General features: G+C 36.7%; 1 protein-coding gene across 1 annotated transcript; it reads right to left on the minus strand.

Annotated features, from left to right (window-relative positions):
• Window positions 1-636: 636 nt before the first annotated feature.
• On the minus strand, window positions 637-18,446 carry LOC109113496 (probable E3 ubiquitin-protein ligase RNF144A-B). The gene is made up of 8 exons (XM_019126295.2): window positions 18,187-18,446; window positions 5,556-5,709; window positions 4,914-5,018; window positions 4,728-4,788; window positions 3,998-4,208; window positions 2,981-3,128; window positions 2,678-2,767; window positions 637-1,976 (listed from the first exon to the last, which is right to left on the minus strand). The coding sequence occupies exons 2-8, from the start codon at window positions 5,688-5,690 to the stop codon at window positions 1,845-1,847; spliced, it is 882 nt and encodes a 293-aa protein (XP_018981840.2). The 5' UTR covers window positions 5,691-5,709; window positions 18,187-18,446; the 3' UTR covers window positions 637-1,844.
• Window positions 18,447-24,136: the final 5,690 nt, after the last annotated feature.

Raw genomic sequence — 24,136 nt, forward strand, 5'->3', positions numbered from 1 at the left:
AACTTAAATATCCACTTTTCTCAGACATATTACTTATAAAACACTTGTAAATATCCACTCAAAAACACTGAATATATTGTATATTGTAAAAAAATATATTTTTTTATAATTTTATATAGTGGCATTTACTTGGCATGATCTTGACAAAATGATGGCCGTTGTCTCGTGGAACCCGCTAAATCACTCAGGCTCGTGCATGTGCAGAATGATCTCAATATTGGCTGGATGGATTTGTATTAATTATTTTATGCGTCAAGATTAACATTCTGAATGTTGACTGGACTTAAAAAAAATAACCCTTAATTAATGAATTTATTTTTTAAATATATTTTTGCAGACTTAACATAATATGCCTTTACAATTACGCCCAAGAAAGAAAATTGGTTCAACTTTGAAACTTTTTTTTTTTTTTTTTTTTTTTTACCAAAAGTCATAATTTTGTGTGGGAAGGCCAGAATTCAAGCTTGCAAATTATGATGTGTTATTGAGAAAACTTGTTAAATTGATAAGCCCAAAGGTAATTTTCTTCTTCGTATAGATGGTAAAGAGTTGTTCTAATGCACAAGAAAAGCCAAACAACTGAATTGCAGCATAATAATATATTTAAACATGAAAAACATGTACATGTAAATACACATTATATACAGTTAGCTACAAAAAGTTTCAAAAACAACAAAGAAAGAGAAAAAAAAGACAAAAAAAACATTCAAGGCGTACTGTATTTAACAAAGAACAAGAACAAAAACTAGGTGTACCCTAGTCATCAACCAGTTATTTATGTGCTAGACAGTGAACATGTGGGCTTACACATCACATTTGGCAAATTGTTCCCAAAAGTATTACTCCCAAAAAATTATTTAATTAAATAAATACACAACTCCTAGAGTGACCTGAAAAGTAAGAAGTTAAGCCTCACTGGCCTGATTACTCTGACCTAAATTGACAGGCACATGGTAATGCAGGTTGCATTTGCATCTTCAACAGGTTGTGGATAAGACCCTTCTGGGTTGGAAACACAAACAAAAGCCAAAATACGTGTTATGTTAACAAAATGTATCTGTAGATGACATAATTTACAATGTGTATAAAATATTAGCTTACTTTAATGATACGTTTGTGAAAGCTCAGTTATAATCAGTGATTGATATGTGACCAACTGTCTGATACCAGGATAATAATAAGTTTCGAGAAGGCATCAGGTGACATGTCTGCTACGTCTATGGTGCGTGTACAGTATCTGAGAAGATTCAAATGGAAGAACAAGGTTTTACCGTCCTAAGAAAGAGCGTATAGGAAGCATATAAAAGCAAGTGGTAGCCTGAGGCTCATTAGAGCCCCTGTGTGCGAGGTATGAAAGTGAAACATCCTCGGCCACCAGCATGCATATGCAATTAAACTGAAACAAACTGGCTGAGATATTGAGGTTAGGTGACCATGCTACAAGAAAATTCTGAAAGCACTGCTAAGAAATGTTTCCTGTCAAGTGTTTGTTATATGTCAGGATAAACAACATCAAAAAATAGCTTAGTTAACCTTAATACCACATAAAGTGAAGAAACAGTGAGGCTGAGAAAAGATTCAAGACAATGTTTAACAAAAAGACAGAACAAAGTGTTTGCTTCCAAACACTACAGATCTGTTTAACTCCAATGTCTCATCCAATCAGCTTCTCTGCTCCTCCGTAACACCTTTCAATGCAAGTCAACATATTCAGAAGAGCAGTCTCACGAACAGATGAGTCTTTGACCAGTGCACCTGCAAAGTGTGCTCAGGAGAACAAGACGGGATCACAGCCGATCCTCTGTCAAATGAGTGGAAAATCACCTCCTGAAGCTGAAACGGAGCTAGGTGGGAAGAGGGTCGTCGTCGCCACGTTTACACTTGCACTTGCAGCAAAGCACGAAAGGAGTGGCCAGCAAAAGGAAAGGGGAGGCCACTAGTAACAGCAGACCGAAGCCAGCAAAAATCCCAACAACCTGAGCACAGAGGTGACAGATCCAGGGAGAAAAAGAGTACAATTGTTAATAAAAAAAGTATGATACGGTACTATACTACAGATAGTCTGTGATGCTTTGACATGTCAAATCAGATGACATTCAGCCACAGGGGGGCAGTAATGGTTTTGTGATTGTATCTTGGTGTCTGTCCTAGTGCTACTTGTATGGATTTAGTAAAGAGATAAAGAGTAAAAAGATGATAAAACTCTACATTTCCAGTTCTACAAAACACTGAAAGAACTGTCAACAAGCAAACATGTTATATATAATTTATACAAATAAATAAAACAAAAATGTATTGTATTATTTTTGATTAGCCTTTGAGTTTGATGTAGTAATGTATAGCCAAATTGATGTTTTTTCACTAAAAATATCAATGTGGTTTTATTAACATTCCTCCAGCGGTGCTTTTGAGGATCAGCCACCTCTCTCTTTCTCTTTTTATTCCCAATATAATAAAGTAACAAAAAAGCTCCCATCTCCCTGCACTGTAAAGTAAGTCATTAGCAAACGTGACGTAAGCCACTTTATATATTAATATCTCCCTACTATAGAAAAATAGATCCTGCTCTGATGGCTTTTAGAAAATGGAGGGTTATTTCAGGTGAATTGTGTAGGCCAGCTTGTCTTTAGCACTTCAGGTCTGCAGTCTAGAGGGTTATGCTCATTGTGGTACATACCTGTGTCCGATGCCAGATGACGGAGGCTCTGGAATGACCCAGTTTATTCCGGCAGGGTCCTTTATCATAGTGGATCAGTAAAAAGTCATCCTGAGGAGGGGAAGGTGAATATGAGTTACATGGAGAAGCAGCACTTAGAAACTCCCACCAACATATTGCTCTAACCAAGCATAACTGAACTGAGGGAATGTAAGAGGACATCCCAATAAAAGTTATGCTTTTACAGTAAATAATTAGTATAGACATTTTTTAAATAATAATAAAAAAGCTAGTTAAACAGGTCATACTGTAAGAACATCTTACGTCTAATGACTCCAAGCAGTACCAGCAGAAGGCGTGCTTGCAGTTCTTACACATCATCTGGGCACAGCCTTCATCTCTCTCAATGTAAACCTTACATTTAGGACAGCGTTTGATCGGAGCCTCGTCCTCCTCACTCTTGAGGTTGGAGCTGAAAGTCGGAAGATGAACATGCAGCAGAACAGGTCATGAGTGTCATGTTTTCATCAAGGCTATTTGAATACCTCTGACATTGTAGTGTTAGGTTCGGAAGAAATGATTTTACCTAATGTTATTAAATATGTTTATAACTAGAATTTCAACTTGCTAACATGTGTTAAATGTGTATATAAACAATACATTTCAGAAGTTTGTCCACGGCAAGAAAGTCTCATATGCTCATCAAGACTGCATTTATTTGATCAAAAATTCAGTGTAACTGTCAAACTGGGGAAATATTATTTCAATTTAAAATCCATTTTAATACATTTTTAAATGTATTTATTCCTGTGATGGCAAAGCTGAATTTTCAGCAGCCATTACTCTAGTCTTCAGTGTCACATGATCCTTCAGAAATTCTAATATGCCGATTTGCCGCTTAAGAAATATTTCTGATCATCAGTGCTGAAAAATAAAATAAAATAAAAAAACTTGCAGAATTCTTTGATCAGTAGAAAGTTTAAGAACAGCATGCATTTGAAACGTAAATTAATCAAATGTGCAAATTTTAAGATTGTAAATTGTAGATTCTTCCATGATTTTGCTGTGATTAAACTGAATCCAAACAGAAACTTTACTAAAATGAATACCAGTCATGTTTCTGAAAAATGTATGCATACTTCATTGTAAAACAGTGGGATACAGTTATATCTGTATTCTGATTTTTTAAATAGGGGAGAGAACCCTAATAAAAGATTCAGAAGGAAATATAAGGCATTCATTTTATTTTTATAAAATAAGGTGCACCCACAGAAAGAAGATTTCTGCTGTGAATGCTACATGATTTGACGCTGAGGATTTAAAGCACACTAGTGCAAGTACCCGTTTTCCCCAGGCAGGAAGGTGGTAATTGGCAGGCTCTCTTGACATGCCTGGCCGCTGTGGCAGTCTGCCCTGCAGGCGGAGCAGAAACGCAGACTGCACTGAGGGCACTGTACCGGCTGCGGCAGCTGCACTTCTGATTCATTCAGTTGGCACACAGCTTGGCATGAGGACGATGGGCACCAGGTCCGACAAGGATCCAGAAGCACCTCTGCAAGGAAAAACAAACAGCATATTTGAAATTATGACCCATTTGATTTGATCTACAACGACTTCAGACATCTACATTCCTGGCTTGACATTTGGAATCAAATTTTGTTTTGAGATAAAAGAGGTTGATGTATGAACACATACTCTTAGTCTGTATGATGTAAGAACTTCCTCCCCAGGGAAAAAGACTAAGCTGCAAAAAAGCTCATTCTGAATGAAACATTTAACAATGTCCTGATCACTTTATGTTGCACAATTCTGTATAAATGTTTTATGAATATGTCAAATCTTGATGCAGGCTTTTTAAAGAGGCTGTTCTTATAAGATATATATATATACACATTAGACCTGACAAAACTCACAGACCCATCTTAGAGGAACAAAGCATTATTCATTTTAAATGCAAATGCATTTCTTAAAGGCACAGTAGCCAAAAAAACAAAAACAAAAAAAACCCCTCTAAATCGCTAATCCGCTAAACCAGATTAATGTACTTCATGAATCTCTCAGGAAAACTCACCTCGCTCAAACTGGAGTCTCTTATAACGTTGCATGACTTCGCTAGCCACCATAAACTCAATCTACATCAGAGAAAGAGTATGTGAGCAAGACCGAAGCGACTGAGCAAGAGCCTGTCTTAACACTTTGCATACAGCACAATTATTTCTAGTCTCTTGCAAAAATGACAAATTTTAAGTAAGCTTACCTCGTTTTCCAGCAAATGTCCCCGTTTTGGGCAGGCAGAGTCTGGACAGCTAATAGCCATTTCAAGGCCCTCTTTAATGAGGAGTTCAACATATTGCTTCAAACACTGTAAGAGACAGATTCTTATTTTTTTAATCTTTTAAAAAAAAATAATGAGACAACTGCTGCCTGTGGTTGTTTCCACCCACAAACGCTCTGTTCATTGTAGTCAAGCCAACATCAGACCGTCACAGCATTCTGCTGAGACAACATTCAAGAGCTGCTTGTAGAGAACAGGCCAGTTTGGCCAATATCAAGATTCAAGAAGCTAACACATGGCAAAAACAACTGTCAAAGCACTAGTATAGAATTATATGAACACATACTCAATTATATATTCTATATCTATAATAATAATAATAATAATAATAATAATAATTAAAAAAAAAAACCCAGTATCTATCCATCTGATGAAAAATATGACACAGGCAGGTCACAAACAATATTTAGAGGCATATGAGCACCAGCTCCTGCATATTTAGTGCAGTTACGTTACTGCTGTATTCCCACTTGTGAAAAGGCTGTCTTACAATTTGTTTTGTTAGCCTGGAATGCACACTGCTGAAAAACACACTAAAGTGGCCTCTGAAGACACACTCCTTACCAGACTGCAAAATATGCACTGGCACTGGGAGATGGTGGTCATCTGTTCCAGGGGAAACTCTCCCAGGCACAGTTTACAGGACAGAAGGGGCGCCAGGTCCACGTCCCAGCTGGGTTTGTAGCGAGAGCTGCTCATGGTATGCGGATCTGGGAAACTAAAAGACAGAAATAATAAAAACAGCTGAAGCAGTCAATAAATATCATATTTTATTTAAATAAATTAAAACAGAACACTGCAAAATATAATAAATAATCTTAATTGAACAACTGAATTCAGAAAACACTTCCAGTGTACTTTTAGTACAATAATGTACTACAGTATTTAATAATAATTAGTTATATTTTCAGCTTTAATTTCAGCATTCATTATTAGTTATTTTTGTATATAACATTTATTTTTAATATTTCCCCTAGCTTTAATTTGTTTTTATTTCAGTTTTAGTAATTTTATTTCTTCAAACTTATTTCAGTTAGTTGCCAAGGCAAGTTGCCAAGTTTAACTTTTTAATCTAATATAGGCCTATTTTATTTGACTTCAGCTTTATTAAAATTACTAAAAACATTTAATAACAGTTTTCATTTCAATTTAAAATAACACTGATCACAGCAATATAATGAACGGTAAGTAAAAAAAAAATGAATACTGACATTTGCTAAAAATCTCTGAAAACAGCATTTAAAAACAGCGTTTTTAAAGATCAACTTTAAGTGAGCATTGACAACAAAGTCATCTTTGTAATGTGTAATTTAAAGGTAAAAATAGTGGGGGTTGGCAGACACTTCCCCTTTAATTATGACCATGGATACAAACATTTAGGGAATCTAAATGGGAATAAGGGAATCTCCTTATTTATTAAAATGTTTGGTCTGCCACAAGAGTTTTCCCTTCAGAGAGCTTCTGCTGTTTGCCAAGGGCTTGTCCAATCATTTAATGGCAAGTATGTCAATATCCCTCAGTACTGCTGCCAGGCAACCCAAAGAAAACTTATGACCGTCTGTACTGGAGAGCCCTACAGAACAGACTCCCTCAGAGAGTACGAGCACCACAGTGCAGCCTGCTAAAAACAAATAGACTTCTGCAAAACACACTGTATGCGTGAACTTTCAAAAGCACCTTCACAATATGTTACAGCAAAACTTTTGCACTAAAAAGTAATGTGATTCACCGCACCACCTCATCACGCGCTGAAAGAATTAATTGTTGAGGAACATTCAGATGGTCTAGTTAGTACGCTTCCCCACAGCAGATCTCTGTGTAGGTGGAGACAGATGGAGACTCATGTGCTTGCGCCTGCAGTATCTCATTGTGTTGTGGTGGGAACAGTCGACAGCCCAAACAGCAAAGGGCTCTCAGCAGGCTGTGCGTCTCTCTATTTGAGCCTCTCACCTCCGTCACACACCCACACAGCCTTAACCAGACAAAGTAACTCACATGTCATATGTAAAGCCACGTGTACGGGATGAAAGTATTCTGTTCTTTATGAATGTCAGCTGTCAGATACAATCCTGGTGAGACCTTGGGTAAAAGCCAAGGCAGACTGTGGGACATCAACAGTGTTTTATGTCGGACTGATTGTATGATGTACATCTTAGGACAGTGCTGATGTGGTAATCACAGCTCTTTTTGACATCCTCACCTTAAAATGGTACCACACAAATGAAGAAAATTACATTTTGTAGAATATATGGGGTCTATCATTGACGAGGCAGTGTCGTTAATGTAATGTATGTCTCTGACAAACACACTGCATCAAACGTCACCACTTGCTGTGCACCTAATTGGTTCTTCATTAGACAGTTGTCATAAGAGAAGTTACACTGTAGGACTGCAAACCAAAATGTCTGATTCTGTCAGAACTTCACTGGATGCCCATATACATCACAGCAGCAATTACATGCCTCTCACTGTGAATGCAACAATAAGTGATAAAAGACTGCAGTGTTTGCCCTATGAAAGAAATCTTTCAAAATTTGTCTCAAACATCAAAATGGTAGCCACATTCTTGCAGTATAGCCTTAATACAACAAATCTCATCAGGAAAGTGAAAGTCGTGACATTTGCCAAGTATGGTAACCCATACTCGGAACTGGTGCTCTCTATTTAACCCATCCAAGTGCACAAACACAGCAGTGAGAAGTGAACACACCGTGAACACACACCCGGAGCAGTGGGCAGCTATATCTAGTGTCCAAAGAGCAACTGGGGGTTCAGTGCCTTGCTCAAGGACACTTCAGCCATGGGTATTGAGCGCTGTTCATTCACTCCCTCCCACCTACAACTCCTGCCAGCACCGAGACTCGAACCTGTGACCTTCTGGTTACAAGTCCAATTCTCTATCCATTAGGCCACAGCTGCCCCCAGAACAACTATATTATATTGGTGTGAAGGCTAGGCAGTAAGGTTATCCAATGGCCAGACAAGTTTCAATCTCTCCTCTCCAGCAACCTGTCACTCACATGAAAAAAATCATCCATCATAGTCGCAATGGCCACTTTCTACAATCCAATAAATCCCCAATGGATGAGTTCAAGTCCCACCCTCTATATATATATATATATATATATATATATATATATATATATATATATATATATATATATATATATATATATATATATATATATATATATATATATATATATATATATATATAAGAAAAAACTAATATATATATGAATTGTTGGACCATGGATATATACAGCCACAACAAAGAAGAAAAAATATTCATCGACAAATATAACTTCCAGAGGACGCAGCCTCTGAAATGAGACACAGCAAATAACTGTCAAATAACAATAGGACTCTGAGAAAGCACTCTACCAAAGATCTAACCACTCAAACAGCAGATTCAAATACAAACAACTAGAACAAATTAAATTAAATGGAACAAATTACCAGAAACTAAGATGTCCACCACACCCAAAAATCAAAGGGGAAATCGCAGGCATGAAAGAAGGCCTATAAACCTCCATTGTACATTCATCTAGACAGTGACTAACCACATCTGGAGCTCTTCCTATATGGGTCAGGAAGGGAAGGTCAGGAAATACCCTATATAACTGGGTCACACACACCAGTTTGGAACAATGAACCCCTCATAGGGTCCAAGATGAGGACAAAGAGTGGCCAACAGTTTGGCACTGTTATTGAACTTTTCTATCTGCACTCTGCAGACGGAGGTTAATAGCCTGAACTAGCTGACAGCTGTTAAGCACATTTTCTTGTAGTGTGTGCACTAAAAAGTGCTCACAGAACGCTTATTGCAAAAAACATTGGGGCTCCGGAGATGCCGATATAGGTTTCATCTAAGCTTTTAGCACAAGTATGAGTAAAATTATATAACAAATGATAAAAGTCTTATGTAAGATCTATTTTTAATCTATCTAGGTTAAAGCCAAATTAAGCTGTTCTCAATTGTCGCTCCAACTGTCTCTTGTGAGCAGGGTAAAAACAGTTTGGCTACAGTCAAGACCTTTGATAGAAACATTAAAACACATTATCCTCCATTAATGAAGACAATGCAAGGATAAACGCAAAACATCAGTATTTTTTATTAATAAAGACAATTAAAAAAAAACGTATTTTAAAAGCACATTTTACACTAACTCACCCAGTTTTCATATCAAACTTTTAAAATTAGCTGAAACCATTTACAGCAACACTTTAAATAACGCTGACAATGCTCAGAACACACATGCTTTTGGCAGTTCTTCCAATTTGTGTCAGCAACAAAACTGAAATCCCTGAGCAACCTAATTGCATAATTGGATTACATTACGAAGGAGGAGTATGTGAATACTTAAGCATAACTGCGTGAGTCAGACTGCTGCTAAGAGAAAGACAGTGACTGAGACAGAGAAAGAGAGTTTTTGCATTCACAGTGATTTGATAAAAAAAAAAAAAAAAAAAAAAAAAATAATGTAGTAAGATGTCTTTCATGAACTTTGCTGACATGAAACCTGGTTCCTGACAAAAAATATAAAATATCGCTAATGTTCTCAGTCACTGTATTTGGAGCAGTTTTCTACAGTTCCCTCCAAAGTGAGCACTCTGACACACTATCATGTTTCATTTAAAATGTTGCTAAAAAAACATTATTTTGTGTATTTGGTGTAATGGAATGTGTTTATGTGGTTTAAGGTTAAAAAAAACATTAATTTCCACATACTGTACATTATTGTTTCTCCTCTATGCCCCACCTTCTGAAACGTGTCAATTTTTACAAAGCTCATCTATCTGAAAAGTGAGGTGTGCTCTGATTGGCTAGCTATCCAGTGCATTGTGGTTGGCCGAATGCCTCAAGCGTGTGACGTGAAATGTTATGCCCCGCAACATACTGTGATGCCTACTCCTGGCACGACAAAAACAAAAACATTAAAACCCATTATAAACGAGGCATTAGTTGCATTCAGTGGGGACATAATTATTGATTATAATGACTTATACTGTCTTTTTACGCGTTGCATCTGCCGCATAAATATAAAACTATGACTACATTTGTGATCGGAGGAACAACAAACAACAAGTGCTACTCTGCCCTACACTGCTCAAAACTTGCATTTGAATCATCAGTGGCAAATCCTTTACATAGGTAAACATACTTACAGACTGTGAGTCAGAACAGCAGCATTGTAGGCTACTCTCAGGACCAGGAAACAGTCCTCCATAAAATGCGCTGCACACATCTGAATATTTGTGTTGAACTGTTCTGGAACAGTATTGTAAATACAACTTAACCACTGCTTTCTAGTCGTGTCCTCTTTTGGAAGACCAAACAAAGTAGCTTAGCTTTCACAACGAAACACCGTGTCTCCACGACATGGCAGCAGCGGTGGCAACAATAAAGTTAAGCCTTCTTTCTTTGCATGAACATTTGGGCGGTGTTATGCAAATTTTCCCACATCGTGACGTAGATGAGGGGCTTTGAACGAGGCGTTTTAGGAGGGCGTGGACTAGTCTTAACTTTTATAAAGAACATCTCTTTGGGTTTGACACTTTAGTCTTTGCAACTTTAGGGATCTTATCTATTCACGAACAGCTTTAACACTCCAAAGAGAAAGGAAAACTCGAAATCGCATCATATGACCCCTTTAAAGGGATTTTCTAATCTAGAGGGCTGTTCATACTTGCACCCAAATTGAACAACTGAATTGAATTTGAGAACTGAATCAGTCAGCTTCATGAATAAATCATTCAGACTGCTTTTGTGAACCGGATCAAACGATTCACTGATGAAATCTGAATCAAAACAACCATTCATTTTTAGTAAATAATCATCTCAGATGTGGTATATTACATCATGGTATGACTTCCAAAAACTTGATATCTAGCACACTAGTTAAATAAGCCATTTACAAGTTTTTATTCTCATTTTAAAGATTGGCAACACCAGTCCTTATTGATTTTTTACCGTTTATCCCTTCAAATTGTTAAATTATATATATATATATATATATATATATATATATATATATATATATATATATATATATATATATATATATATAAAATAATAATAAATAAAATTATAGTTAATGATAAAATTATAAAATGTCTTGCAAAACATAATTTTTCTGCTGTCTATTCCCACATGTCCACACTGAGGAAAAAAGATTCACAAAACAAACATGTATCCTCAATTAGAACAAAATCTCTGCAAGGCAGTGGGCAGGTCAGAGGGAGCCGACAGTGTTCCTGCCAAGCACAGGATGTGAGCTCTACCCAAGGAAACAGCAACACTTCCTGTTTTTGCCATACACATGCCAGCATATGTACGACTAGGAGCCCAGACTTACTGTATGCTTTGCAAGACTAATAACTGGTGTAACAGTACAAGTAGTGTACATGCAGAATAAGTTTTGGTCTGTATGCCAAAAAAGCCTTTCTACACCAAAATGTGATTAATCACCTAAATATTTTTTTTCCTCTCTTAATTTGCAGAAAGTTCAGAATGAGACATCTGATCTTTTCTCTCAAGAGATTAAGGGAAATAATACTGCTGACACTGAAAGAAAATCTTGATCAAAATATGCAGACACCAACAGCCATGCATTATTCAAATAATAAAATGTTGTTTATACCACAGTGTAACTGAATCCTTTAATGAGAAGATGTGGGTAATATGATCACGTCAGATAGAAGTCTAATCTCACAAACAAGGATTTGAGATCATTAGCAAGCGTTAGTAAAGTGACAAATCACACTGTGCACCAGAAATCAACCAGATGAATCTCTAGAGGGCTTGTTCCATTTCAGTGTAGACAACATGATCTAAAGAGGATTTAACAGATTATGTGAATGGCTGGGATCAAAGGATTTGTAGCAGCTCAAAATGCACACCCATCATCTCTCATTCAACTAGGGCTGAAACGATTAGTCGACATCATCGACAATAAAAAATTGTCAAAAAATATTTTTATTGTTGAGTAGCCGTTTGATCTCATATGACCTAATGTAAGTGCCTGCAATAATGCGGTTTGACCAGTGTGGCAATATTAAAACTGACCGATTTTCCAAAAGGCTTCGTTGAATAAACATGAGCACGTACTGCACGTTTAAAAATCAAAACGAGGCGCGGGTGTTTTTATATCACTGTATTGCTGAAGGAAGATTATCTTTAATTAGTCTATTAAATTTTTGATGTCATTTTCATTTAATCATGAATATTATATGCCTGATAAAGCAGCGTTTGTGAGCTCAGCGCTGCTTTGTGTACAACAGTTACTGGGGAAACCTCTGTTTCTCCCACTTTAAAGTACCTCCTGCTGGCAAAGAATGAATTTGATTTTTCAATAAGTCTGATTTACGCAGCCAACATATTTTGCTTGTTATCAAAAATAATCTACTCTAGATGGACTACTTAGCTGTTGTTATTGATTCTATCTGGAAGTCTACTGGAAGTTAAGTGAGGGCCACAAAAGCGTGCAGTAACGTTTGTTTATGTTGTTGCCGTTGAAACCCTCTCACATCAATAACAAAATAAACAACAAAAACTGACTGTGGTGTAAAAGCAGCACTTAAGAACACATTTGATTATAGCGATGTGGATGTTTGCACGAACTCTGAAGTTTGGCACTCCAGTAAAGAAAAGTCCAGTCACGTCACGTTTATTTATATAACAGTACAATGCTATTGATTAGCCTTAAATCAAGCAGCTTTAAAGTATTAAACATGAAAAACCAGAGTCAGTGTCACTTTCAGTTAGAATTAGAACTTGAATTTCTGTTATTAAGCAGCTCTCCAATGTGGAGCTAGCTAATGATAAAATCTTTTTATTAGTGGGAAAAAAAATATTTCATTAAAGTATTTGTGTGGTTTGATCTAGCTCAGTACTGTTTTGATTATCTTAACCCTATAAGGTATTTTAAGAAAGGTTATGTTGTGAATAAAGTGTTTAACCAAATATAAAACGTCCTATCACTTAGGCTACCTTTATTTTGTTTCTTATACATATGACTTACAAAAAGAGAGGTTAATAGGCAGAATGATTTGTCATTCAGCTACTTTCTCATATAGCTAATTAAATGGCGAATAAGAGTTTCTCTCTCATCTCATTTTGTGTGCCAAATATATTTTTGTATAAATTAATTGTATAATTGTAATTACTGTACATAATATGACTTTCAAAAGCGGAAGTACTTACCTTTATTTTTTGTTAGAATATGTATATTTTAACTAATTGCAAAAGCTGAATAATTAAATGTCTAATGATTAATCAGTTAAATAATCAATGATTAGTAGACTAATCAGTCTAAATAATCGTTAAATTAATCAATTATCAAAATAATCGTTATTGCAGCCCCAGTGAAGGAGTACAATCTGGCGATTTGCAGATTTTATTTTTGGTTTTTTTTTTTTTATTAAACGTCTGTCTGTCTGTTTTACGAATATTTAAGCAAATTAAATTAAAACACTAGTAAATTTTTGCATAGCTGTTTAAGCATAACATTCTACTTCAACTGAAGTTAGCCGCACCAGCAGCAACGATGGATAAAAAGTTTTTTTGCGAAGGGTTGTCTTGCACGTTGAACAGTACTACTATCACATCTTATAAAGGCAAATCTCTTTGAAGAACCCACACTGAGACACTGGCTGACGTGCAAATAGCATTGCCCTTTTATACTAGAAACTAGCCTCTGTGTGACGACTGATTGCATTTTTGGCCAAATTTTTACCACAGGAAAAACGACAGTGTACGTCTAGTAGCTACAAAACTAGTTTGTAACCTTAGGATGAAAATGTTAATGTGACAGGTTCGGAAAAAAAAAAAAAAAAAAAAAAATTCACTTTTTGCACACATTCGCATTCGATGGTCAAAAATATATAATTTTATTAAATACAACAACATATAAATACCATCGGAAAATCATAACAGGTGCGCCCCCACGCTGATACTGGAACGTTGTGATCAAGATAACATATTTAAGTTTGACTGTACAAGGCCATGTTTATGGATTATAGCTCGTCCTCACATGTATTTAATCATAAAACATTATGACTACAGTTTAGTGTTGTCACAGTGAAATCTTTATATATAATGCAATTCTGATGTTCCTGCCTGTCCGTTATTTGATCCAAAATACAGTCTTAATAATATGCCCTAAATAACGATCTGAATATCTTTTACCCCTGTATATTTTGTGATCAAAGCTGAAATTTTGATCATTATAGTTCAGCTCCTCTCAGTGTCACGTGATCCTTCAGAAATGCTTTTTCACTGCACGACCTTACTTTGCAACTAGTTGATATTTTTTCATTCAGGCTTATTTTAGGGAAGTGAGTGAACCACAGCCTCTTGTCACCACAGTACAACTGAAGCTGATGCTAATGGCTATACTTTATAATCTGAATTGACTGACATAATTTACAGAATCTAAAAAAGAGAAAATAATTTTTTTTCTTTGCAAGTTCATAAAAAAAGGACAAAAAGATTTTGGTTACTTGTTAAGTAGCTAATCTGTATTTTTTGGTCAACATTGTTTATGTATGAATCAAGTATTTTTTTTTTTTTTCTCTATAAATGCAATTTAAAAAAAGAGGGAGTACACAAGTCACAACCACAGGACCCGAGACAAATATACTGACAAACAAACTTCTTTGCATACTAAATTTTGATTACTTGGTTGTTGCAGTGCAATGCCCCGTAAAGAGAGAATAAGAAAAGAAGGAGAGGGAGCGACAGCAGGCAGCCAAGTGGTAGCAGCTCACTTACTTCATGGTGCCAGTTTTATAGCAGGGAAGCAGGAAGGAACTAGTAAAATGTAGAGAGAGAAGCGATAGATGATGTACAAGAATTTGCTGGTGAACAAGATTACAGGAATGGGAGAGTTACCAGAATGAGAGTCAAGAGCAAAATTTCAGTGAACTGCACTATTGTAGGGGGTGCCCTTTTTCAGTTTCAGCACATGCCCCTCAAAAGGTCTGTGCACGGCCCTGCGTTATTGCAGCCCCAGTGAAGGAGTACAATCTGGCGATTTGCAGATTTATTTATTTTTTTTATTAAATTACACTAAATAAAACACTAGTACATTTTGCATATTTGTATGATATATTCATAACATTCTACTTTTAGCCACAGCAAGATGGATAAAAATTGTCTTGCACGTTACAGCTCACATCTTTAAGAGGCAAATCTCTTTAAAGAACCCACATACACTACGTGCAAATCCATGCCTTTTATCTGAAACTGGATCTGTGTGACGACTGATTCAGTTCAATTTTCACTACGGTGTGTACGAGTCGCTCATGACAGGTTCATTGGACAGGTTCAAAAAGAAATATTAATTTCTAATATTAATTTTAATATCAAATGCTAAGATACATTAATGCTCATCTGATTGTGTCAAAGTTTGACTGTGAAGGCCTGTAGTCTGATTTAATCATACATTATGAACAGTTTATGTTGTATATGAAAATATAATACATAATGTCCGGACCTGTCCGACCCTTAAATGCCCTAAAATGATCTGACACCCCTGATGTGGGCTGATATTATGCTCCACTAGACATCAATACACCTCTCCTTCTGTAAAGTTGATCAGCATGCAGTGAGTCACCACAGCCTCTTGTCCGCACTACACTGAAGAGATGCTAAACAGCTCCCTGATCACAGATCTGAAAATTCATAAAGGACACATTAGTAGGCTAATTTATTTGGTCTGGCCTCAATAACAATTTACCTACCTGTGCGGAGACATTTACAAATCCTTGATGTAATAGTTAAAGTGTTTGTGCGTATAAAGCAGGAAGACTGAAAACTGGCAGGCAGTTTGTTCCGGACATGGGAAGTCCCTGTGCATTTCATGAAAGGGACATTCAGAGCTGACCAGCTGTACTACGGCAGACACTTACGCCACTCTTTCATGCTTAGTCCACTTCTGCAACGTCACACTCGGGTCAATCATCTTCCCCTCTCTTTATATTTACGTCTGAACATCCCAATTTAGCTTAAAGGCACCAATCTTGAGGAAAACCAAATGAATGCAAATGAATGAACAATGAAGTCTCCAATCGCTTTTAATAATAGGTTTCTACACACTACAGGTTAGACTTTTTGCCAATCAAAAGATATATATCTAGAGTTCAATACTCGAATCAAGCATGATCTGGGTCACTCTCAGTCACAATGCCAACATTGTGGCTGCTAGAGTCAAATATTATCAGACTGATCCAAAATGCCTGAAAAATGCATGGCTTTGCAGGAGTTTAGATGTGAACATTTACTTCTGGTTACTGGTATTGTGATTTTCATTAAGATGTTATTATTAGATTTGTTTTGTTTGTTGAAGTTAGGTTTGAATCAATTATTATTTAAAATATTGAAAAAAAAAAAATATATATACAACCCAAATGAAAATTAGAAATATTGTCAGTTGGCAAATAAAAGAAAGAATTTTAAGTTTAAGGTTAAGTTTAAAGGGATAGTTTACCCAAAAATGAAAATTCTGTCATTAATTACTCACCCACATGTCGTTCCAAACCCGTAAGACCTTCGTTCATCTTTGGAACACAAATAAAGATATTTTTTTTTTGATTCATTATGGGTTTTTTATGATCCTATAGTAGGCAGTGATGATAACAAAATAATGAAGGCTCAAAAACATAGCAGGAGATCGTTAAAATAGTCCATGTGACATCAGTGGTTCAACTGTAATTTTACGAAGCTACTAGAATACTTTTCATATGCTGTTTTCGCTTTGATCTGAACGTAAACAGAGTATCCATGTACATACGTTGCATACAGTACATTGTTTAAGTATATGATACTTTCCAAAATGGTGCTATAGGGTGATGCGGAGGAGACAAATTGTTGAATAAAGTCTTTATTTTTGTTTTCTTTGCGCACAAAAAGTATTCTCGTAGCTTCGTAAAATTACGGTCGAACCACTGATGTCACATGGATTATTTTAACGATCTCCTTGCTACGTTTCTGAGCCTTGATCGTGTTGGGATCATTGCTGTCTATGGGATGGAGAGAGCTCTCAGAATGCATCAAAAAATTCTTAACTTGTGTTCCGAAGATGAATGAAGGTCTTACGGGTTTGGAACGACATTAGGGTGATTAATTATTAAATTACAGAATTTTAATTTTTGGGTGAACTATTTCTTTAAGTTAAAGTTACTGACTAAAAATAAATAAAAATAAAAAATAAATCTGAAATAAAGATAAAAATAAATCAAACCTATATAGTTATATTTAAAAGCAAATCTAAAACCAATAAAAAAATACAAAACTAATTACAAAAAAAAAAAAAAAAAAAAAAAAAAAATCTAATTCCAAATATAAAAGCATTTAAATAATATCAAAATTTAGGCATGCAAACTACCATTTTGACTGATTTTTTAAAAACATCCAATAGCCTACTAATATAAAAGATAAAACATAAAAAAAAACTTTAGAATTAATAAATAACTAGGCCTATATACTGTATATAGGTTGGTTGTCAATACTGTCAGTTGGTTTGTTAAAAATGCTTATATTAAATTTATTTCCTTTTGCATTAAAATCCTGAATAAACAACCAATGTGGGAAGCATATTCTTGCAATGAATCAACAGTAGACTGTCAGGCATTATATAACAAACTATTAAGAACAACTCCCACAAACATTGCAAAAGGTCGTGTTTTGACTGAGCTATATCCTGGGAAAGAGGGGCACATGATCTCATCTGTTTTCTGAGTGGTCTAGCTGCCAGTAAACAATACTAAGGTTTTCTAAAAGTACATTTCTAAAGTAAAATAGCATTCATGTAAATGCCACTGTTCTTATAAAGCCACTGGTGGTCATATTTAGAGGGAAAGCCCTATAGGGAAACCTGTTGTTGTATGACCAGCCTCCTAAATGACAAGTATAAGATATAATGGAGTTTTCCTGGATTATGTGGATCGGTTCAACCTAACAAGATGCTGCTGAGATTTCCCAAACACCAGTCTACTCACATAATAAATGCAGTATATTACGTGTTTCAAAGAGACAGCGTCAACAGCGGTTACATTTTCAAACACAACATACAAGCTGGCATGCAACCAAAACAAATCACAGCTGTCATATCAGAATGGTTCGAACTTACTATGAATACGCCGCTCTACTCATTGTCATAATTACAACACTAACGTTACATGCATCGCTTACCTTAGGATGAATCTATTAGTTGTCAATCCGTTATAAGAATAGCATCAGCTCCATGCACAGCTAAGCACAATGTCTTCCTATTCGTCCACATTTGCCACAGATAAATTAAAAATTAAAACCTCACAGAATCATAGCACAGAAAGAGGCTAATATATCAGAGAAGCGCTTTCTGCCCTAATTGGCATCAGCTGATCGGACTGGTCACTGTGTATCTCTGGAGAGGCGCCATTTGACTGCGCACGGAGGCGCGCGGTCGGAGACGCGACGCTCGCGGGAGCCCTCTGCTGACGCGACGCGGACAGCGCGGTCGGTGTATGGCAGACAATCGGGAACTGCCATCTGCTGGTGTTTGTCAGCAGCATCGCGCATAGAGCTGTCCTAATTTGACCCGAGCATGAGACATTAGAACAGCACAGCACCAAAATCCATTGTGCAGTAAATGCATATATAAATAAAGTTATAATTCATAAAAAACTGTCATATTGTAACACATCTGTTTATTACTAAAAAGACTTTGAGTGGAGTTTAATCCAGGTCATATTGAAATTGCATTTATTGAATGTATCAAAAGTATGGGACAAAACCCATACCGTTTTAGAATAAATAACTAAATAAATAAATTAGTGGCGTCAAACAATTAATCGCGATTAATCACATTCAAAATAAACGTTTTTGTTTAAATAATACATGTGTGCGTACTGTGTATATTTATTACGTATATATAAATACACACACAGGCATGTATATATTTAAGAAAATATGTTATGTGTATATATTTAATATATTTACTAATTATATAAATTATATGAATATACATATATGCATGTAAATACATGTAAATATTTTCAAAATATATATGTACATGCTTGTGTGTATTTATATAAACGTAATAAATATACACAGTACGCGCACATATATTATTTAAACAAAAACTTTTATTTTGGATTTGATTAATCACGATTAATCGTTTGACAGCGCTAAAACAAACAAACAAACAAATAAACAAATGAATAAATAAATAAAAAAACACAATGTCAGCACTGAATTTAATGTGAACTGAAATTAACTATGCAATTTCGTATGTAAATATGAAATGTTATAGTTTTATTTGTTTCTTTAATTATGAACACGTCCAATTCCAGAAGTTGATATATGACAGTCATATTAAACCTATGCTGAATTACATCATGCCTTCTTCATTTTTATTTATTTACTTATTTATGATGCTTATAAAACGCATTTATGTATAGGTTTTATTCAAAATATGAATTATGACATGTTTAATCCAAATAAGCTTTACACATCTTTATTGGAAAGGAATTCAACAATTTTTTTTTCATACTTGTTCACTGAACCATAAACAATTAAAAAATAATTGTACATGCACTTGTGAATCAGTCCTTAAGTCACTTACAGTTTGCAGGCAGTCAACATTTAAGGCCACAGTTAAGAAAAGAATCATTTTTACTGAGTCTTAAATAAATATATCGTTTTTAATGTTTCAGCGCTTGTCTTTTTAGTACCATTGCTGGCCATTAGGTGTCAGTGTGAGGCTTTCAAGCCTTTAATACCGCATATGGCATCGTCACAAAAGATTTAATGGCTTTCAAGCCTTCAATACCGCGACGTACTTCCGGTGAAAATCTAAGGATGCTGGATTACTTCCGCCGATTGTAGAGTGCTACGCTATACCTAATAACTTTATTGTCTTCTATACTCTTTGGCTATACTACAGGAACGACAAAACAGCCTCCACTCATATTGTTGATGCTTATTTGCTTTATTATATTAAATAAACATATATATATATATATATACATATATATAAAATGACATCTAAACGTATGAAAGTATCTTTTCAAAGACGGGGAGGACAGCACCTCTAGCCATCACTGCTGTGTGCCGCAGTGTACAGCATCTGCTAAATTTAACACCTTTCTAAGTTTCCACACGTTTCCTAAAGACAAGGAAATACAGAAGAGGTGGGTAGTTAATATAAGACGAGACCATTTTACAGTTACAAACCAGACAAGAGTGTGTAGCCGACATTTCCAAAGTACAGACCTGATCGAGCCGCAAACGCCGGCCGGCCGCAGACGTCTGAAGAATGGAACTGTCCGTTGCTTTTTCATTGGGAACAACTTCAGTCTTCCAGCCCCACGGACCGGAGTTTGGGAAAGGGTAGAGCGACCAAACACAGACACACTGCATACCGAAGCCCCTTCTATGGATGTGGAATATTCGGACCACGACTACTGCTCTAGTGCTGAGCCTGCTGCCCTGGATTTGTCCCTGGACCACAATGAAGATCAAATAGCGAGGCTGCAAAAACAAATTGAGGAGATAACCATCAGCACCAAGTTCTGTTTTGGAGCGGTTTGCTGCGTCCGATGGTGACATTAGGTTTTACACAAGGTAAGCTGACTCAGAAGTTCCATGAACATTCATTAAAACATTAATTTCACCTCACCAAGACATGTACCGCAGCATTGACCAACAGTAAGCACTTGTGCAAATTGCGCATGCCAATCCCTCTCGCCTACGACAAGTCCAAAAGGACAAAATATGTTACACACTGATAGGTGTATTATTCTGTAAACGCTTGGCATTAGGCTTTTTATTCTATCTCCTAATATAATGTTGTATTAATGGGAATTACGACTAGAATGCTAATAAATCTGCAATTTAAAACTGTCAATGGGCACTTAACACACCATCAAATAAAATATGGGTTACACTTTATTTTATTGTGTCCCTGTTACAGTGTAATTTTGCATTTAAGTACTGAGTAATATTAATGAACTACATGTACTTACTGTAGGGTTAGGTGCATGTAATTATGCCTAATTTATAGTTTTTACTATAATAAATACATGTAACATCTGTAAATTTAGTAACATAAAAATAAAGTGTTACTGAAATACTGTATGTCCCACAGGTTTTGCGACTCATGCCCACTTGATGGCCTTTTGGAGGCAGATAGAGCCAGCAACAGGCAAGATCGTGCGTGTGACAAGAGCACGGGACTGAAGCCAGGACAGATGAGGTCCCTCATGCTGTCAATGCAACGGTACATGTATTCTGAAACATTTAATATGAATAAGATATCTTTTTGTTTTACAGTCAAACTTACTGTGCCAGTTATGGTGTGTTTGTGTAATAGTAATAAAATATTTTCTTCTTTTCACAGTCTCTTCAACCCATTGATGAGTTTTTTCTGTTTCATGACATATCTGTCATTGGGTCTGGTGCAGAAGGATCTGGCCCACAGATTCAGAATCCACCAATCAACTGTAAGCCGAATAATCAACACATGGGCTAACTTTCTCTACACTGTGCTTGGAGCTGTTGGCATTTGGATGGATGAGGAGACGGTCAAAGCTCACATGCCAGATGTTTTTCAGTCTTCCTCCGATACACAAGTGATTTTGGATTGCACTGAACTGCGCTGCCAAACACCACACTCTCTTCTTCTTCAGAGCGAGGTATTCTCCAACTACAAATCTCACTGCACTTTCAAAGGGTTGATTGGGATGGCTCCTCACGGTGCTGAACCTTTGTGTCATCGCTCTATGAAGGAGCCATCAGTGATAGAGAGATTTTAAAGCAGTCTGGTATGTGTGTCTCTTCTAAAACCAACAATGGCTGTAATGGTGGATAAGGGTTTCCTTGTGGAAGACTGTGTGCCCTGCAAAGTCCACATACCTACCTTCCTTTCAAAGAGAGCACAACTGTCTGGACCAGAGGTCAGGAAAAACACAGTCTATTGCAAGACTCAGAGTCCATGTTGAGCGCCTCATTCGAAGGGTGAAGGAGCACAAGATATTCAGTACAGCAATACCACTTTCTCTCACAGGAAGCATCAATCAACTGTACACAGTAGCCTGCCTCTTGGTTAACTACCAAACGGGCCCTTAGTTAAAGCCTGGGCAAGCAATTGCTAATGCTGAAGAAGCAGAATTAGACAGGCAGAAATGTTTATACAGTTTATTACTGTATAATCACAGTAATAATCATTTTGGTTTTAACTTTAGAACGAGTCCTTATTCTCTGTACATAATTCGAAATTTGATTTGAAATTAAATTGTCAACAAATATAGAATTGTGAAACAAATATTTTAATGACCTTTTGATGACAAGACAAAATAAAATGACGTGTTTGTAAAATCATGCATCAATTCATTTCCGCCGCACTGTGCCTCTTTAGTTACTTGTGCATAGAGAGGTATTTTGGCAGATATGTAAAAAAAAGAAAAACAAATCACACCTCTGTTTCAGGGAGCTTAACACAGAAGTGTCTCTGTAAATGCGCTGCACAAACATGTCATCATGGGCACAGACAACAAAGTCACACCATTCCATACCCGTCATAAGCAACTGCCCCTGCACTTGCCAATAATAAGCATGGCTTTCCTTTAATTTATATGTTCCATGATCAACTCTGAGGTACCTGCAGTCAACGTAGCTTAGTGCATTTGGGCATTTCATCTCAACCAAGCCGAATGATGGTCTCTCAAGCGGGTCATATACCAGCAGCCCATCAGGTGACGCACCCAGCCAAGGTGCATCTGGATGAATCACCAGTCCACATTTCCTTAAGTTCAGGTTTTTAAGAGTTGCATAGTCCTTTAAGGCACCTGCCTCCATATCCAGTCCTCTCTTCATGCGTGTTGTTTGTCGTGTCCCTCGGATGATCCTCTCAGCTAGGTTTTCTGCAGCATTTGGACCTCTAACATGGCTAACCTCCCTAAAATTTGAAGCAGTCACCCTCTCTTTCCTCAGTGAATGCCACTCAGGTGCTGCACTTTGACATCTGGTTGCTTCCTCAATGAGGGTGACTGCAACAAAGTCACAGACAGTGAGTGGAGATGCAGCTGTTCCTGGTTTGTTGGCACATATTTACAGTCTGTTGGCTTTAACTGGTAGCCCTCTGGTGGCACTTTTGGGAATGGGGGTGCATCCTTATGGGTGATAAAACCATCAGGTGTAGGTGGTGGATGCTGATACGATAGGATACTGCCAGCTTGTACCTTACCGAAAATCGACTCCACGAGTGGCTTGTCAGGTGAGAGATTCATTGTGCAGATAAGGGGAAGAGATCCTGGTTTGAAGTCGGCATAGACAGCTTTAGGGTCGAGTGTTGATGGGTCTGGCAGCTCACCACTGTAGGCCTTGTATAGTGAAGATCTGGAATAACATTATCAGGGAATCAATAAACATTTTTGCTACAGAGTATAGTATAGCATAGCATGCATGTTTACACTGACTGCATACCTGATTCCACTTGCTGAAGTAGCACCTGGTTTGGGCTTCACTACCACCATGGCATCCACCGGTCCCGGCTTCACTCCCTATTTATTAGATGCCATCAAAAGTATAGCAAAAAGACTGTAGCAAAACAAACATTATGTCAGATATTTAATTGATACAAAACCATTGTTCGTGGTTTATGCCACTTCTGTTCGGTTTGGGTGCATGATAGGACAGGAGGGACGACAGACATTCCAGATTCATAGTAATGGGCTGTCTGGTAAAGCAAAGCAAACCAAATGGTTGCACATCCCCACTCCCAGCCACACAGGAGCAGGAGCTGTTAAACCAGCACAAACTGGCTCTGAATCACGTAATGCCATCTAAAATAAGTGTAAAAAAATAAATAAATAAAAAAGTAGTCATCAAGTATATTAGCTACTCAGCCATAAAGTTTAAAACCATGTATCTATGCTTGGAACAGGTAAAGACAACAACAGTTTCAAGGTAGAACATGAGCAGTTTGAAGGGTAGCCGAGTAAGGGAAATTGCCAACATTCTGCATCTGCAGCCATCACATAAAACTACATTTCATATCATTATTCTTCAGATTTTAAACTCCCTGTGTGTTATAGACTAACTAGAAAGCCTGCACACTCTGCTACCCTGTATCTGCAACTGCGGTAAAATTAGTTTCATA

This window comes from Cyprinus carpio, chromosome B20 (assembly GCF_018340385.1).
Source record: "Cyprinus carpio isolate SPL01 chromosome B20, ASM1834038v1, whole genome shotgun sequence".
NCBI lineage: Eukaryota > Metazoa > Chordata > Actinopteri > Cypriniformes > Cyprinidae > Cyprinus > Cyprinus carpio.

Bases quoted from the DNA above. Each gene is read 5' to 3' on its own strand.
- LOC109113496 (XM_019126295.2), bottom strand. From the start codon at position 5,690: ATGAGCAGCTCTCGCTACAAACCCAGCTGGGACGTGGACCTGGCGCCC. The intron at 4,789-4,913 runs GTAAGCTTACTT...TCTCTGATGTAG, and splicing joins GACATTTGCTGGAAAACGAG to ATTGAGTTTATGGTGGCTAG. The intron at 3,129-3,997 runs GTACTTGCACTA...TCCGACTTTCAG, and splicing joins TTCCTGCCTGGGGAAAACGG to CTCCAACCTCAAGAGTGAGG.